Source organism: Marmota monax, unplaced genomic scaffold, assembly GCF_021218885.2.
Source record: "Marmota monax isolate L192 unplaced genomic scaffold, Marmota_monax_Labrador192_F-V1.1 WCK01_AAM20220418_F8-fsc00027, whole genome shotgun sequence".
NCBI lineage: Eukaryota > Metazoa > Chordata > Mammalia > Rodentia > Sciuridae > Marmota > Marmota monax.
Window position 1 is genome coordinate 6,340,910 of NW_026694617.1, and position 13,612 is coordinate 6,354,521.

Consider the following 13,612-nt stretch of genomic DNA (forward strand, 5'->3'; position numbering starts at 1 on the left):
AATGAAATACCTCTAACTTTTAGCGTCAGAAGGAGATACTTAGTAATAACTCTTATCCTCACCATTAGTAGCTGACATTTGTTGAGCACAAACCACATGCTGGCTACTGTACTGATGAGCACTTCACATGAATCCCCTTATTTAACCTTCACAATGAACCAACAGATTCCACATCACCCTTCATCAGGGAGGCAGAGTAATAACTTGCCCAAAGTGACGCACTAATAAGGGGCAGCGTCCGTATATGAGCCCCATGCTCCTAACACTAAGCATCCTTCCTCTCAAGCTAAAATATAGACGTTTCCTTCGTGCCATTATTTTGTGTCAACAGCTACAAACAGGTGCATGAACCAGTTGGCCACTCTGCATGTTTTGGCGTAACTCCTTGCCCTTCTGCATGAACTCCTCCAGTCTGTGACCATGTCCTTGGATTTGTAATTGATGGTGGTTATTATCTAAATGGACAGGTGTGCAACTGCTTATATTCTCTTGGCTGAAGAGGAAGCAACAACCATTGCTGAAGCAGAAAAACTGTTTAAGCAGGCCCTGAAGGCTGGAGATGGCTGTTACCGGCGTTCTCAGCAGCTACAGCATCATGGATCCCAGTATGAAGCCCAACATAGTAAGGTTTCCTTCAGGCTGATGCATTGGGGTATCAGAATTGCAAATGTTTAATCAGAGCAAAATTTCATTGCAGTTCAAAATTTGATTCTTCTAGATGAGGACAAATTCTGGATTTTGCTTTTCTTGTTTTTTTTTTTTCTTCTTCTTCTTATAAGAGTACAGTTAGCTTCATTACTCTTTACATTCACATTCAATGTCTTGGCTGTAGACTCCCAATGCAAGAAATAGATGTCAGTAAACTTTAACAGTATTCTTATTTCGATCTAGAATTCTTACATATTCCTGCTTGTCAGTTGCTTCTCTCTTACCTTTAAGTTTGGAAACAAAACTTAAGTCAGTGTTATCAAAGTTTTTATATTATAGGTCTTCTATAGTATGGGATGATATAGGCCCATTAAGAATACAACAGTTATTGGTAATTATATCAGCATTTAAATTTTATTTAAGAAAATTTGAGATGGTTTGTAGACAGAAAGACCCATGAGTTCCTAATTGTTAACTGTTTTTACATTAAAAACAACACATTCTTTTATTTAAGATAGCTCTTTAAAATCTGAATCCTTTCATTTTAGTACACTAAACTGAGAGCCAGTGTTATTTTGGAAGAACAGTATAGAAATAAGAAAATTATTTCTGAAATTCCCTAAGCACCTGTCTCATCTTTCTTGGTTATTTAAAAAGAAATTCAGTGATTCTTGTGGGAGAAAAGTTTGTATGGTTTTACCAAAATTTACACTATTTCTTTAAGGTGGAATTTCTCACATCATTTCTCTCTCCTTCAATTTGGAGAATAGAAGTGTACCTCCTTTCTACTTGAGATTATACAATTAAATGTTAATATTGAATTTGGATTTATTGTAGGTGCTGACTGTATTAGTCTCTATGACTAAGGTGCCAGTAAGATCCTTGCATTACAGTCTGCACATACATAAAATCCACCAATACACAGGTTTTAATTTTTTATTCTGCAGTGAGTGTATATGTTAATGAGGTCTCTAATTAACATCTATATCTGACTTTTTAAAAAAAGTATAACTCATTGCATTTTTGAAGACATGTAATAAATGTCTATTTGATGAACTAAATGGAAATTAATATGTAAAATTACATAAACTGTGATACAACTTAAGAAATTTTCTTTCTTTTTTTTTCTCTAAATTAAATCCTTTCAACCTGTTGCCTAAATCTATCCAAAAAATATAATCACATCTTTAAAATAATTTGTAGGTCCTTGGCAGTTTTTCAGCACACATCTTGATCTCATTGTTTAAAATTTGAAATGTTCAGACTTGGTCTTAACATCTTTTAATAGCTGCATATTATACATGTACTTAATCTATAGCAGGTGTGTCATATTTTTCTCAAACATGGTAATTTTATTGAGGATTAAGCATATGCATGTTCTCACTAGTCTGGAAACATATCCAAAAAGACATATAATTAAATAAAAGATTAGGACAAGAAGTTGTTAATGTACTTTTTAAGGGCCATTTTAGTGACTATTGTTATAACTATTTAACTTGTCAATGCTTTCTCCAACACTAGGGTAGTTTTTCATTTTGGTGCATACTCTATTGTCATATCTGGAATGTGTTATATTGTCATCTAAAATCGACTGCTTTGGGGACCTGGAGATGATTATGATGTCACTAGTGTTAGAGAAAGAATAATATGAAACAGAAGTTCAACATGAGGCTTCTCCAGACTAAATGTCAAGAATAAAAAAAAAATAGTTCATCAAGATGCAACCTGGGATTCACCTTTTTTGCATTTTTTCCAAAAGCATGTACACTGGAAGTATGTAGAACTCTTGCTTGTAAACCGAATGCAATGTGGGTATGTTAATTTTCTCAGCACTATGTGACGGAAGATTTTATTTATTATCAAATATTCAGCATCAAAACTCAAAAGCGTGGATTTTGGTAACAAGTAAGATGATTTGGCCTTTGAGAGTCTGAGTTCTTTGACTTTAGTCTGTCTCCATCCTGACCTGAACAAAGTTGTCATTGCTCCTGGCACTAAGGAAAAGCCACAGGCACAGTCTCTTCTCACTGAGGTGTTTTTTTTAAGGGCAAAGTAAATGAGTCTGCATTTTTTTTCTTGCTGCTGAACTGAAACTCTTGTTTTAAAATTTTTGGTGTTTTATATCTCCCTATTCAGGACGAGACACCAACGTTTTGGTCTACATCAAAAGAAGGCTAGCGATGTGTGCCAGAAGGCTCGGGAGGACCAGGGAAGCAGTGAAAATGATGCGAGATGTGAGTTTGAATTTGTGTTTGGGGTCAGTGGCCGTGTGTGTGGCTGGGAGCTGTGGGAGCCAACTGAATGGACCCAGCAGAGGCAGCCAGTTATGGTGTGAGGGTTCCTGTGTGTCTATACCAGCTCCCAACTGACTGGATGAATGACCTTAGACAAGTCACTCCAGTTCTTTGCCATTATTCCTCATCTATAACATAACAATAACAGTCTTCAAAAGAACTTAAAATTACTCTGAGAATCAAATGAAATAATTCATGCAAAGCTTTTAATGTAGTGACTGGCACATTAAAAAATTAATAGATGTCCTTATTAAAAAACTTTGGGACTCTAGCTGGCAAGCAGTAAGAGATCAGCCATTTTAATCAACTAACTCTTTTTGTGTGTAGTGGTGAGGAAGATTTGAAAATAGCTCAAATTGTTAAGTTCAGTAATATTATGAATGTGTTCTTATGTAGTCATTTCAAGCATTTTCCTATATTCTTGAGAATAAGGGCACTTTATTACTTGTAGTCAACATAAGAATCAAGAAAAATGAAAGTAGGTAAAAGTTTGAGAACAAAAGAGAATCCAGGGAGGTTATTATTATGAAAACAAAACTAGTTTTAAGGGAAAGAAGTTAAAGAACTTTACTTCCATTTTGTTGTTGTTAGAAAGAAAAACTTTCCTCAAAGAAACTGACACTGGTATTTCTAAGCCATTTCCCTTTAAAAAAAAACAATCTCAGAAAGCCTAGATCAACATGTCATCCTTCTACTGTGTTCCTGAATTAGAAGACTTAGATACTCTAATTCTGTCCATGGGGTGAGATCAAAGTGGCATCTTGCACATATGACTGTGCAAATCAGTGAGCCTTTTCTCAGCTTGTCTCTGGAAGGGCAGTGTCTCATGGGAATTTTTAGATACTCTTTGGAGGAGGAAACTTGTGCTCAAGGCCCTCCCTAGTTATTTCTTCAAGTTACAGCACAATATGAAGGCCCAGGTGAGAACCATGCTTGGGTCTGCCCACTCCGGAAGCAGCAGTGTAACCCCCAAATCGGAGGAAAGCATCAAGAGGAGGAAGATTATGAAGATGATATATGCTCACTCAGAATTAAATTCTTTTCATTGAAGAAAGAATTTAAAGAATGTTATATAGCATATGAGCTAATTTTAAGAAAAAGATTTCTGCAAATATGAACTTGCTCTCAAAGTGAAATCCCTTTTTTTTTATTTTTAATTTTTTATTGTGGGTTGTTCAAAACATTACAAATTTCTTGACATATCATATTCCACACTTTGATTCAAGTGGGTTATGAACTCCCACCTTCACCCCATACACAGATTGCAGAATCACATCAGTTACACATCCATTGATTTACATATTGCCATACTAGTGTCTGTTGTGCTCCGCTGCCCATCCCATCCTCCCCCCTCCCCCCTCCCCACCTCTCCCCTCCCCTCCCCTCCTCTCTCTCTACCCCCTCCACTGTATAACCCTGAGGGTCTCCTTCCATTACCATGCAATTTCCCTTCTCTCTCCCTTTCCCTCCCACCTCTCATCCCTGTTTAATGTTAATCTTCTTCTCCTGCTCTTCGTCCCTACTCTGATCTTAGTTACTCTCCTTATATCAAAGAAGACATTTGGCATTTGTTTTTTAGGGATTGGCTAGCTTCACTTAGCATAATCTGCTCTAATGCCATCCATTTCCCTGTAAATTCTATGATTTTGTCATTTTTTAATGCAGAGTAATACTCCATTGTGTATAAATGCCACATTTTTTTTATCCATTCGTCTATTGAAGGGCATCTAGGTTGGTTCCACAGTCTTGCTATTGTGAACTGTGCTGCTATGAACATCAATGTAGCAGTGTCCCTGTAGCATGCTCTTTTTAGGTCTTTAGGGAATAGACCAAGAAGGGGAATAGCTGGGTCAAATGGTGGCTCCATTCCTAGCTTTCCAAGAAATCTCCATACTGCTTTCCAAATTGGCTGCACCAATCTGCAGTCCCACCAGCAATGTACAAGTGTACCCTTTTCCCCACATCCTCTCCAGCACTTCTTGTTGTTTGACTTCCTAATGGCTGCCAATCTTACTGGAGTGAGATGGTATCTTAGGGTGGTTTTGATTTGCATTTCTCTGACAGCTAGAGATGTTGAGCATTTTTTCATGTACTTGTTGATTGACTGTATGTCCTCCTCTGAGAAGTGTCTGTTCAGGTCCTTGGCCCATTTGTTGATTGGGTTGTTTGTTCTCTTATTGTCTAATTTTTGGAGTTCTTTGTATACTCTGGATATTAGGGCTCTATCTGAAGTGTGAGGAGTAAAGATTTGTTCCCAGGATGTAGGCTCCCTATTTACCTCTCTTATTGTTTCTTTTGCTGAGAAAAAACTTTTTAGTTTGAGTAAGTCCCATTTGTTGATTCTAGTTATTAACTTTTGTGCTATGGGTGTCCTATTGAGGAATTTGGAGCCCGACCCCACAGTATGTAGATCGTAGCCAACTTTTTCTTCTATCAGACGGCGCATCTCTGATTTGATATCAAGCTCCTTGATCCATTTTGAGTTCACTTTTGTGCATGGTGAGAGAAAGGGATTCAGTTTCATTTTGTTGCATATGGATTTCCAGTTTTCCCAGCACCATTTGTTGAAGATGCTATCCTTCCTCAATTGCATGCTTTTAGCCCCTTTATCAAATATAAGATAGTTGTAGTTTTGTGGATTGGTTTCTGTGTCCTCTATTCTGTACCATTGGTCCACCCGCCTGTTTTGGTACCAGTACCATGCTGTTTTTGTTACTATTGCTCTGTAGTATAGTTTGAAGTCTGGTATCGCTATACCGCCTGATTCACACCTCCTGCTTAGCATTGTTTTTGCTATTCTGGGTCTTTTATTTTTCCATATGAATTTCATGATTGCTTTCTCTATTTCTACAAGAAATGCCGTTGGGATTTTGATTGGCATTGCATTAAACCTATAGAGAACTTTTGGTAATATCGCCATTTTGATGATGTTAGTTCTGCCTATCCATGAACAGGGTATATTTTTCCATGTTCTAAGATCTTCTTCTATTTCTCTCTTTAGGGTTCTGTAGTTTTCATTGTATAAGTCTTTCACCTCTTTTGTTAGGTTGATTCCCAAGTATTTTATTTTTTTTGAAGATATTGTGAATGGAGTGGTTGTCCTCATTTCCATTTCAGAGGATTTGTCGCTGATATACAGGAATGCCTTTGATTTATGCGTGTTGATTTTATATCCTGCCACTTTGCTGAATTCATTTATTAGCTCTAATAGTTTCTTTGTATAGCCTTTTGGGTCTGCTAGGTATAGAATCATATCATCTGCAAATAGTGATAATTTAAGTTCTTCTTTTCCTATTTTTATGCCTTTAATTTCTTTTGTCTGTCTAATTGCTCTGGCCAGTGTTTCCAGAACTATGTTGAACAGAAGTGGTGAGAGAGGGCATCCCTGTCTTGTTCCAGATTTTAGAGGGAATGCCTTCAGTTTTTCTCCATTCAGAATGATGCTAGCCTGAGGCTTAGCATAGATTGCTTTTACAATATTGAGGTATGTTCCTGTTATCCCTAGTTTTTCTAGAGTTTTGAACATAAAGGGATGCTGTACTTTGTCGAATGCTTTTTCCGCATCTATCCAGATGATCATATGGTTCTTATTTTTAAGTCTATTGATGTGCTGAATAACATTTATTGATTTCCGTATATTGAACCAGCCTTGCATCCCAGGGATGAATCCTACTTGATCATGGTGCACAATTTTTTTGATATGTTTTTGTATCCGATTCGCCAGAATTTTATTGAGGATTTTTGCATCTAGGTTCATTAGAGATATTGGTCTGTAGTTTTCTTTCTTTGAAGTGTCTTTGTCTGGTTTAGGTATCAGGGTGATGTTGGCCTCATAGAATGAATTTGGAAGTTCTCCCTCTTTTTCTATTTCCTGAAGTAGCTTGAAAAGTATTGGTATTAGTTCTTCTTTAAAGGTTTTGTAAAATTCTGCTGTATACCCATCCGGACCTGGGCTTTTCTTAGTTGGTAGTCTTTTTATGGTTTCTTCTATCTCCTCAATTGATATTGGTCTGTTTAGGTTTTCTATATCCTCCTGACTCAATCTGGGCAGATCATATGACTTAAGAAATTTATCTATGCCTTCACTATCTTCTAATTTATTGGAGTATAAGGATTCAAAATAGTTTTTGATTATCTTCTGTATTTCTGAAGTGTCTGTTGTGATATTGCCTTTTTCATCCCGTATGCTAGTAATTTGAGTTCTCTCTCTTCTTCTCTTCGCTAGCATCGCTAAGGGTCTGTCGATTTTGTTTATTTTTTCAAAGAACCAACTTTTAGTTTTGTCAATTTTTTCAATTGTTTCTTTTGTTTCAATTTCTTTAATTTCAGCTCTGATTTTAATTATTTCTTGCCTTCTACTTCTTTTGCTGTTGTTTTGCTCTTCTTTTTCAAGGATTTTGAGATGAAGTATGAGATCATTTATTTGTTGGTTTTTTCTTTTTTTAAGGAATGAACTCCAAGCAATGAATTTTCCTCTTAGAACTGCTTTCAATGTGTCCCATAGATTCCGATATGTTGTGTCTTTGTTTTCATTTATCTCTAAGAATTTTTTAATTTCCTCCTTGATGTCTTCTATAACCCATTGATCATTCAGTAACCTATTGTTCATTCTCCAAGTGATGTATGCTTTTTCCTTCCTTCTTTTATCGTTGATTTTCAGTTTCATTCCATTATGATCAGATAAAATGCATGGTATTATCTCTACTCCTTTATATTGTCTAAGAGTTGCCCTGTGACATAATATATGATCTATTTTTGAGAAGGATCCATGTGCTGCTGAGAAAAAAGTGTAACTGCTTGATGTTGGGTGGTATACTCTATATATGTCAATTAGGTCTAGGTTATTAATAGTGTTATTGAGTTCTATAGTTTCCTTATTCAACTTTTGTTTGGAAGATCTGTCCAGTGGTGAGAGAGGTGTGTTGAAGTCTCCCATGATTATGGTATGGTGGTCTATTAGACTCTTGAACTTGAGAAGAGTTTGTTTGACGAACATAGGTGCACCATTGTTTGGGGCATAAATATTTATGATTGTTATGTCTTGTTGGTGTATGGTTCCCTTAAGCAGTATGTAGTGTCCCTCTTTATCCCTTTTGATTAACTTTGGCTTGAAATCTATTTTATTTGATATTAGTATGGACACTCCTGCTTGTTTCCGAAGTCCATATGAGTGATATGATTTTTCCCAACCTTTCACCTTCAGCCTATGTATGTCTTTTCCTGTCAAATGCGTCTCCTGTAGGCAGCATATTGTTGGGTCTTGTTTTGTGATCCATTCTACTAGCCTGTGTCTCTTAATTGGTGAGTTTAAGCCATTAACATTTAGGGTTATTATTGAGATATGGGTTGTTCTTCCAGCCATATTTGTTTATTTCTGTTACTAAACATGGTTTGTTTTCCTCTTTGATTATTTCCCCCCCCCTTTACTGTCCTACCTCCCACTGTTGGTTTTCATTGTTATTTTCCATTTCCTCTTCCTGTAATGCTTTGTCGAGGATGTTTTGAAGAGATGGTTTTCTAGCTGCAAATTCTTTAAACTTTTGTTTATCGTGGAAGGTTTTAATTTCATCTTCCATCCTGAAGCTTAATTTCGCTGGATACACAATTCTTGGTTGGAACCCATTTTCTTTCAGTGTTTGAAATATGTTATTCCAGGATCTTCTAGCTTTCAGATTCTGTGTTGAAAGATTAGCTGTTATCCTGATTGGCTTACCCCTAAATGTAATCTGCTTCCTTTCTCTTGTAGCTTTTAAAATTCTCTCCTTATTCTGTATGTTGGGCATCTTCATTATAATGTGTCTAGGTGCGGATCTCTTATGATTTTGCACATTCGGCATCCTGTAGGCTTCTAGGATTTGGGATTCTGTCTCATTCTTCAAGTCTGGGAAGTTTTCTCGTATTATTTCATTGAATAGACTGCTCATTCCTTTGGTTTGGAGCTCTGTACCTTCCTGTATCCCAATGACTCTTAAGTTTGGTCTCTTAATGTTATCCCATATTTCTTGGAGGGTTCTGCTCATGGTTTCTTAACAGTCTTGCTGAGCTGTCTATGTTCTTTTCCAGTTGAAATACTTTGTCTTCATTGTCTGATGTTCTATCTTCTAAGTGTTCTACTCTGCTGGTAGTATTCTCCATTGAGTTTTTAAGTTGGTTTATTGCTTCCTGCATTTCTAGGATTTCTGTTTGTTTGTTTTTTATAACCTCTATCTCCCTGTATAGTTGATCCTTTGCTTCCTGGATTTGTTTGCGTAATTCTTTGTCGAAGTGATCTTTCATTGTCTGATTTTGCTGTCTAATGTCTTCCTTGATACTCCAGATCATCTGAAGCATGTATATCCTGAATTCTTTATCTGACATTCCATCTGCTGCAGCTGTTACCTCTTCTAAAGTTGCGTTGACCTGCATTGCTTGTGGTCCTTTCTTTCCTTGTCTTTTCATACTGCTTGCGTATCTTTCCTGCAGGCACGGGCGGCGGGTCTGCTCTCTCCTTATTCCAATTGGGGTGTCGTGGCTGCCACGCTGGCAGGTCACTGGGCCTGTTCTGGGCGCTGGCGGTGGCTCTGTTCTGCCCCTACTCCAATTGGGGTGACGAGTGTACCACGCCGGCAGGCCACCGGGCCTGATCCGCCTGTCGGTTGCAGGTTTGCCTACCCTGCAGGTGCGGGCGGCGGCTCTACTCTGCCCCTACTCCAAATGGGGTGACGTGTCTGTCGTACCGGCAGGCCACTGGGCCTGTCCCGCTGGTTGGTCGTAGATCTGCCCACCTTTCGGGCATGGGTGGAGGCTCTGCTCTGCCCCTACTCCGATTGGGGTGTCGTGACTACCCCGCCTGCAGGACGCTGGGCCTGTTCCTGGCACGGGCGGCGACTCTGCTCTGCCCCTACTCCAATTAGGGTGGTGTGTGTACCACGCCGGCAGGCTCCTGGGCCTGATCCGCCAGTCTGTTGCAGGTCTGCCTACCTTGGAGGCACGGGCGGCGGATCTGCCCTGCCCCTCCTACCACGCCTGCAGACCCCTGGGCCTGATCTGCAGGTTGGTCACAGGTCTGCTCACCCTGCGGGCACGGGTGGCGGTTCCGCTCCGCCCCCACTCCAATTGGGGTCACGTGACCACCATCCCGGCAGGGCCTGATCCGGGCGTGGGAGAAGGATCTGCTCTGCCCCTACTCTAGTTGGGGTGACGTGTGTACCACACTGGCAGGCCCCTGGGCCTGACCCGCCAGGCTGTCACAGGTCTGTTTACCTTGCAAGCGCGAACAGCGGTTCTGCCCTGCCCCTCCTACCACGCCCATGTACCTCTGGGTCGCGGGTCTGCCCACCTTGTGGGTGCGGGTGGCGGCTCCGCTCCGCCCCCTCTCCAATTGGGGTCACGCGGTCACCACGCTGGCGAGCCGCTGGGCCTGCTCCGGGCGCTGGCGGCGGCCCGGCTCCTCCCCTCTGGCTCGACAACAAATTGAGGAGACTCGGGTGTCTGTGCCTCACCCCCACTACCAGGAGACCAACTGTTTCTGTCGCCGCTGGTATTGATGAAGTTCTCTCCTCCACCGCTTTCTGATGACATCAGATCTCTGCCATGTTGCTATCCTATGCGAATGGCAGCATTTCGTTCCCCTTGCCGGGCAACCAAAGCAATGGGTGAGTCTTGACCGGCCCTCAGCAGGACCCGGACCGAGAAGCAGTTTCCGCAGGCTCCTAGCCCCGGGCCAGGGAGGTTCCGGGAGCCGGAACTCGGCCGCTCCGTGCTCGGTGTAAGCTCCTATAAGTGTAGGCTCCAAGAAGCAGTCCCCGCAGGCTCAGTTCCAGGAGCTGGAATTCGGCCACTTAGTGCTTGGTGTATGCTCTGATAGGAGCAGGGTCCAAGAAGCAGCCTCCGCAGGCTCTGCAGCCCTGGGCCAGGGCGGTTCCAGGACTGTTCCGGGAGCCGGAACTCGGCTGCCCCGCGCTCGGTGTTCGCTCCGATAAGATCAGGTTCTAAGAAGCACCCAGGCACTGAACCCTAGCAATCTGTCTGCAAGCCGCAGGCGAATTGCAGCCTGAAATTACCTGTTCTATGGCTGAATGAGCTGCGGTCAGTCACAAACAGGGATGGTAACGTCAGCTTTCCAACATGGTGGCTGCTGGCCTCCTCTGTGGTCTGACCGGTGTGGAGAACCGAGATGGACCACTTCCTTCCCCCGTCTCGAACCCAGAATTCAGCCCTGAGTACGGTGCTTGCACGGCTGGCAGAAACTGCAGCGCTGTATCCCTGCGTCGCTATCTCCTCGTTTCCCAGCGCGCGCTGCAGACTCTTCAGCGATTTGCTGAATAAGCAGTGTTACCCTCCGTGCGACAAACCTCTCGCGTTTCAGTCCCCGTAGCCGATCCTCGTGCGATGGAAATCCTTCCTCCAGGTTCCGGAGCACCCCACTATTTCTGGAAATTCCTAACAAGATATCCTTTAGCCGTCCTGACTTGTCATACTCCCACACAGTGAAGCAGCACACGGGGGCAATGCACTCCCCTCGCCGCCATCTTCCTTCTCCAAAGTGAAATCCCTTGATATATCCATCCCTTGATATAACTAAGAAATGGTGCAGCCACTTTGGCTCTGCAGGAGCTGGGAACTTTATGATGGACAAGATGTTTCTCTCAATCTTGTACAATCACAGCCCACCTTTCTTATTACCGCTTTTTAACCTTATTAACTTAGAATAGCAGGCATACATGGAGGATCAAATATTTGTGATTTTATTTGTTTTATCCTTAAACAAGCTCAGAGAAAAACCAAGTTCTGATTACTTTAATTTCAGTTATTTCTATCAGTCTCATTCTGCTTATCATTTTCAGTATACGCATATAAAATTTCAGGATTAAAATCAATATATCTATCTACCATGTATCTTCTGTTTTGTTTTTTATTTAACATAACTTTATAATTCTGTTTTTGACCTAGTCCAAATATGGGTTTTGGGAGAAAGTCTGGGATGCAGTGAAAGAAACACTGGGCAGAGAATCAAAAAACCTGGATATTAATCTCAGCTTTGCTTTTTACTGGCTTTGTGTCTCAGGGCAATTTAGGTGCCTTTTATGGCCTTTTTATTTGGTCTTCCATAAATTGGAGATGATGATTCTTATCTAAAAGAGCAATTGATAGGGAGAATTGAATAAGATAATGTGAAAACACCTGGCATATAATAGGCATACTTAAAATATTTTCCCTCTATTTTTTAAGCTGTTCTATAATTTACTTGCCTGTTTGCCTGATGGACATCTTGGGATAATTCTAATATCTTTCTTCTTTTAATTAAAAAAAACATTTTGAATGTATTTTTAAGTGTCCCCCTCTCTGTTTAAACAACAAGCACGTGGCTTAGGGACTGTGCCTGCCTTAGGTTGTCCAATACTACATATGGTCCTTACCCGTCATCGGATGAGCTGACCTCAAGGCGTCAGCCTCCTGTCTTAGGTTGGTACCACTGCAATTGGATCTTATCCGTCATTGACTACTGGTACAGCATACAGCCACACCTGTGGACAGGCCTTTGTACCAGTGGGGGGGTGAGGTTTTTTGCCTCACCTCTGTTGGCCCCCAAATTTTAGCTGAACGACCATCACAAGCAGAAGGGAGGAGGATACACCAAGCCAATTGACGGCTCCTTTTGGAAAAATTGTACCACTGATGACACCATCAGCAAAAATACCCCAGCACTACCACAAGTCGCTGCACCAACAGATAGTTCACAATGCATACAAGTGATACATAGTCCAGGCAAGTTCTGCAATCAGTTCAGTGATAGCTATTGCAGAATCTGTAGATTTGTTTTATCTTTGACTTCACTGGCACTGGGATGAAGATAGGAATTCTGGCAATAATGGCTAAAGAAAAAATTATGTAACATTCCAGCAGGCACTAAAAGAAAACAATTTTCTGAACAATTTACATTATCCTGAACAGAATTATTAAATATAATGAAAAGGAAAGGTGAAAGTAAACAAACAGATCTGTGAACCTCCTTTTTTTTCACATATTAAAACAATCCTCAACACCTGTTTATCCAATTTAAATTAAACCATTTAAATCACGTGAATAAGAAAAAAAAATTGAATCCATTTTTTCATGAGCCTCATCATATATGATATATGGACATACGCACATACAAACATACAGCACAAAACACAAGTGTGTACACATAATATAATACATACAACACATAACATAATAATAAAGGCCTTGTAACTTTTTACAGGTGAAATCTCCATTGCAATGTTTAAAAATTCCATAGTTAAAAAATAGAACTGATCAGCAAAACATTAACCTAGGTCTGTATGAGCTCAAAACACAAAATAGAACTTTATGATGTGGGAAAGGGCAATAATAACATAGATATTGAAAAAAGCATCCTGGTTTCATTAGCCTCCAGATGTGGAAGAACCACTGTCGCAGATGTAAGGATAGCCAAACTGGAGTTCTGGATATCAGCTGTTACGGATTTGAGCCAAATCATCTTCTTTTTGGTCTGTAGAAATCGCTTTAGTTAATCTCTCTGGAATCCAAATCGGCTGCTGTTCTCCCTGTGGAAACACACAAACAGACCGCCGACTCCAGACAATCACTGGGTCAGGACCTTTCCATTGTCCTGTTAGAATATCCTTCCAAAGTACCTTGGGCTTATGTACATTTTTTGGACACAT

At 40.5% G+C, this 13,612-nt stretch overlaps 1 protein-coding gene across 13 annotated transcripts in view; it reads left to right on the forward strand.

Annotated features, from left to right (window-relative positions):
* Positions 1-13,612, forward strand: part of St7 (suppression of tumorigenicity 7) — a 269,462-nt gene that overhangs the window by 166,873 nt on the left and 88,977 nt on the right. For all 13 annotated transcript variants that reach the window (XM_058572121.1, XM_046422419.2, XM_046422411.2 and 10 more), the window contains 2 exons: positions 468-622; positions 2,785-2,882. In XM_058572121.1, coding sequence (XP_058428104.1) covers positions 468-622; positions 2,785-2,882 — 253 coding nt within the window. The remainder of the gene's footprint in view (positions 1-467; positions 623-2,784; positions 2,883-13,612) is intronic.